Genomic DNA, 2,828 nt, shown 5'->3' on the forward strand with positions numbered 1-2,828 from the left:
CTCTGAGTCATCTGAGGAGATTGATATTCATACCAGGCAAACTTGTGTACCTTCTTCCCTAGATTAATGTCAGACTATCAACAGCCAGTCTATCTTGTTTCTGATGTGATAAGAGAATGAAAAAAATAGAACGGGACATAGAATGTTTTCTAGCTACTGCTATATGCAGCTATTTGGCATTTCCGAGGAAACAGTGCTGCAGCATCACCTGTGCTACATTTCCCAGTCCAAAGCATGAGAATGGGATTCAGATGAGACAGCCACCTGAACAGCAGCAACTGCTCGGAGAAGCCACTGCTGGGCAACTATCCAGCATTCCAGCATCCCAGCACTTCATTCAGCAGTTCCTGGCTCCATGTGAAAGGAATGCAAACGGCTGCCCAAACAGACAATAGCTCCTTAATCAGTAAGGTAAGGGATTTGGAAAGGTTATAAGTGTTGATTAAGAAATTGTGCTGCGAGGATAAACCATCTGAAAGAGAATGTCTGGGAGGGAATAAGGTATCAATAGCAGTGCACGTCGGTAGAAGAGAGTTTGACTTAGAATGTTTCACTCACACGAGCCTGTGAATTTAGTCACATTATCTTGCATTTGCAGGGATTTACATGTAATGTAAACATCGGTGCAATTCAAGAAAACAGAGTTTAAAATACAAACGAATTATGTGCTTAATTATAATTAAGTCAGCGCATTTCATGACAATGTCACTTCATTCTTAAAGTCATTTTGAAAAACTAAATGTAAATATTATTTTCTTTAGGATATCGGGTGAATGAAGAAATTCAAGGTATAAAACTAAAAAAAAGGCATGTTGGAAGAACTGTTTAACTGAAGGATTGTATTATCAATAAAAAAAGAAAGAGAGAATGGACTAGGAAAGATAACTTAGATGAAATCTGGCTGATCCAAGAAACTGTAAGAATGAAGTCTATGACACATTTCTCCACTCCCAAGAATTGCAAATGCACTGTTCTCATCAGCAAGAATTTATAAAAGAACTGCACCAACTAGAAGTACCTAAACTAAGCAGCATCTCACAGAGTAAACGGATTAGTTTAGACATGAATAATTTTCCCTTCCAACCTGAGCTCAACACTTCCTGCACTGATGTAGATGAGACTTCCTATAGGAATGAACACCAAACATACAATATATCAAGCCCTCAACTGGTCCCCAACTTTTATATTGCTGTGCCTATCATCTACTCTATGATCTGTGCTGTGGGGCTTACTGGAAATTCTGCAGTCATTTATGTCATCTTGAAGGCACCCAAAATGAAGACGGTCACTAATATTTTCATCCTAAATTTGGCAATTGCCGACGAGCTGTTTACATTGGTGCTTCCTATCAATGTAGCTGACTACCTGCTGCTCCAATGGCCCTTCGGTGAATTCATGTGTAAATTGATTATCTCCATCGATCAATACAACACTTTCTCAAGTATTTATTTCCTAACAGTTATGAGTATTGATCGATACCTGGTGGTGGTTGCCACTCTCAAGTCAAAGAAAATGACATATCGAACCTATAGGGCTGCCAAAACGGTGAGTTTGTCTGTTTGGATTTTTGTCACCATCATTATTTTGCCTTTCAGTGTTTTTGCGAAGATCCATACTGAAGAAGGACGCCCCCAATGTGTCTTTGTCTTTCCCCAGCCAGAAGGCTTCTGGTGGAAAGTGAGCCGCATCTACACCTTGGTCTTGGGTTTTGCCATCCCGGTATCCACCATTTGCATCCTGTACAGCATTATGCTCTATAAGCTAAGACATATGCACCTTCATAGCAATGCAAAAGCCTTGGACAAAGCAAAAAAGAAAGTGACACTAATGGTACTGATCATCTTGGGAGTTTGCCTGTTCTGTTGGACCCCCTACCACCTCAGCACAGTGGTTGCTCTCACTACCGACATCCCGCAAACTCCACTAGTTATTGGAATCTCCTATTTCATCACCACATTGAGTTATGCTAACAGTTGCCTCAACCCATTTCTTTATGCTTTTTTGGATGATACTTTCCGAAAGAGTTTCCGAAAAATGGTGGAATGTGGCACTGAGTCATAAAATCCTGCTCTCCTAGAGCCTCCTTAGGAAGATGGGATGTATTTCTGAAGAGTCTTTGTGAAAATGGACAGAGGCAACTCTGAACACATTATGCTGGGCACTTAGAAGACAGAAACTGATTGGTCTTCTTCTTCTTCAAATAGTGCCCCAATAATTCTTGAAGTTTGCCAAATTACAATTTGAGAGAACTCTTTTTTTTTTGCTTTTTTTTTTTGCTTTTGCATTATAGCATTGTGGATTATCTCTACTTTGGTATGTATCTTAAATCTTTAGAATGCTTAGTTTAAAGAAAAGGAGTAGCAGATCATAATGACATGTTTAACTGAAAGAGGAAGCAATTGATAGTGTTTGGAGTTTTATAAAGTTAAATAAAAACATGTAGAATGAGGTTTTCTCAGTGATAAATCTGAACGATGCTAATTTTGTAATTTCAAAATAGACATGAAAAAATGTTTGTAAACATACAAAGGCACTCAGAGCATGCACTGATACATTATCTTCCACCATTGTATTTTGTTAGAAAATAAAATGCATATTTGACAAGATATGGAGAGTTTATGTATTATGCTGCTGCAAAAGTTGAGATTATTCTTTCTTTGCCTTCTTTTCTCTTCTCTTCTCTTCTCTTCTCGGAAAAAGCAAATTGCCATACCCACAGTATAAATGAATGCATGGCAAGAGGCTCTTAGAATTGGACTGGAGAGCTATCCTTGTTTCATGGCACCTGCTCATTCGGTGGAAAGAGATATTTCTCAAAGGCTAGGAGG

The 2,828-nt window shown here is 38.8% G+C and overlaps 1 protein-coding gene across 1 annotated transcript; it reads left to right on the forward strand.

The window, feature by feature from the left end:
* The first annotated feature begins 379 nt into the window (after positions 1-379).
* NPBWR1 (neuropeptides B and W receptor 1) lies at positions 380-2,524 on the forward strand. The gene is made up of 2 exons (XM_070749159.1): positions 380-411; positions 762-2,524. Exon 2 carries the CDS (start codon positions 964-966, stop codon positions 2,059-2,061), a length of 1,098 nt encoding a protein of 365 aa, XP_070605260.1. The 5' UTR covers positions 380-411; positions 762-963; the 3' UTR covers positions 2,062-2,524.
* Positions 2,525-2,828: the final 304 nt, after the last annotated feature.

Source organism: Erythrolamprus reginae, chromosome 3 (genome assembly GCF_031021105.1).
Source record: "Erythrolamprus reginae isolate rEryReg1 chromosome 3, rEryReg1.hap1, whole genome shotgun sequence".
Lineage (NCBI taxonomy): Eukaryota > Metazoa > Chordata > Lepidosauria > Squamata > Dipsadidae > Erythrolamprus > Erythrolamprus reginae.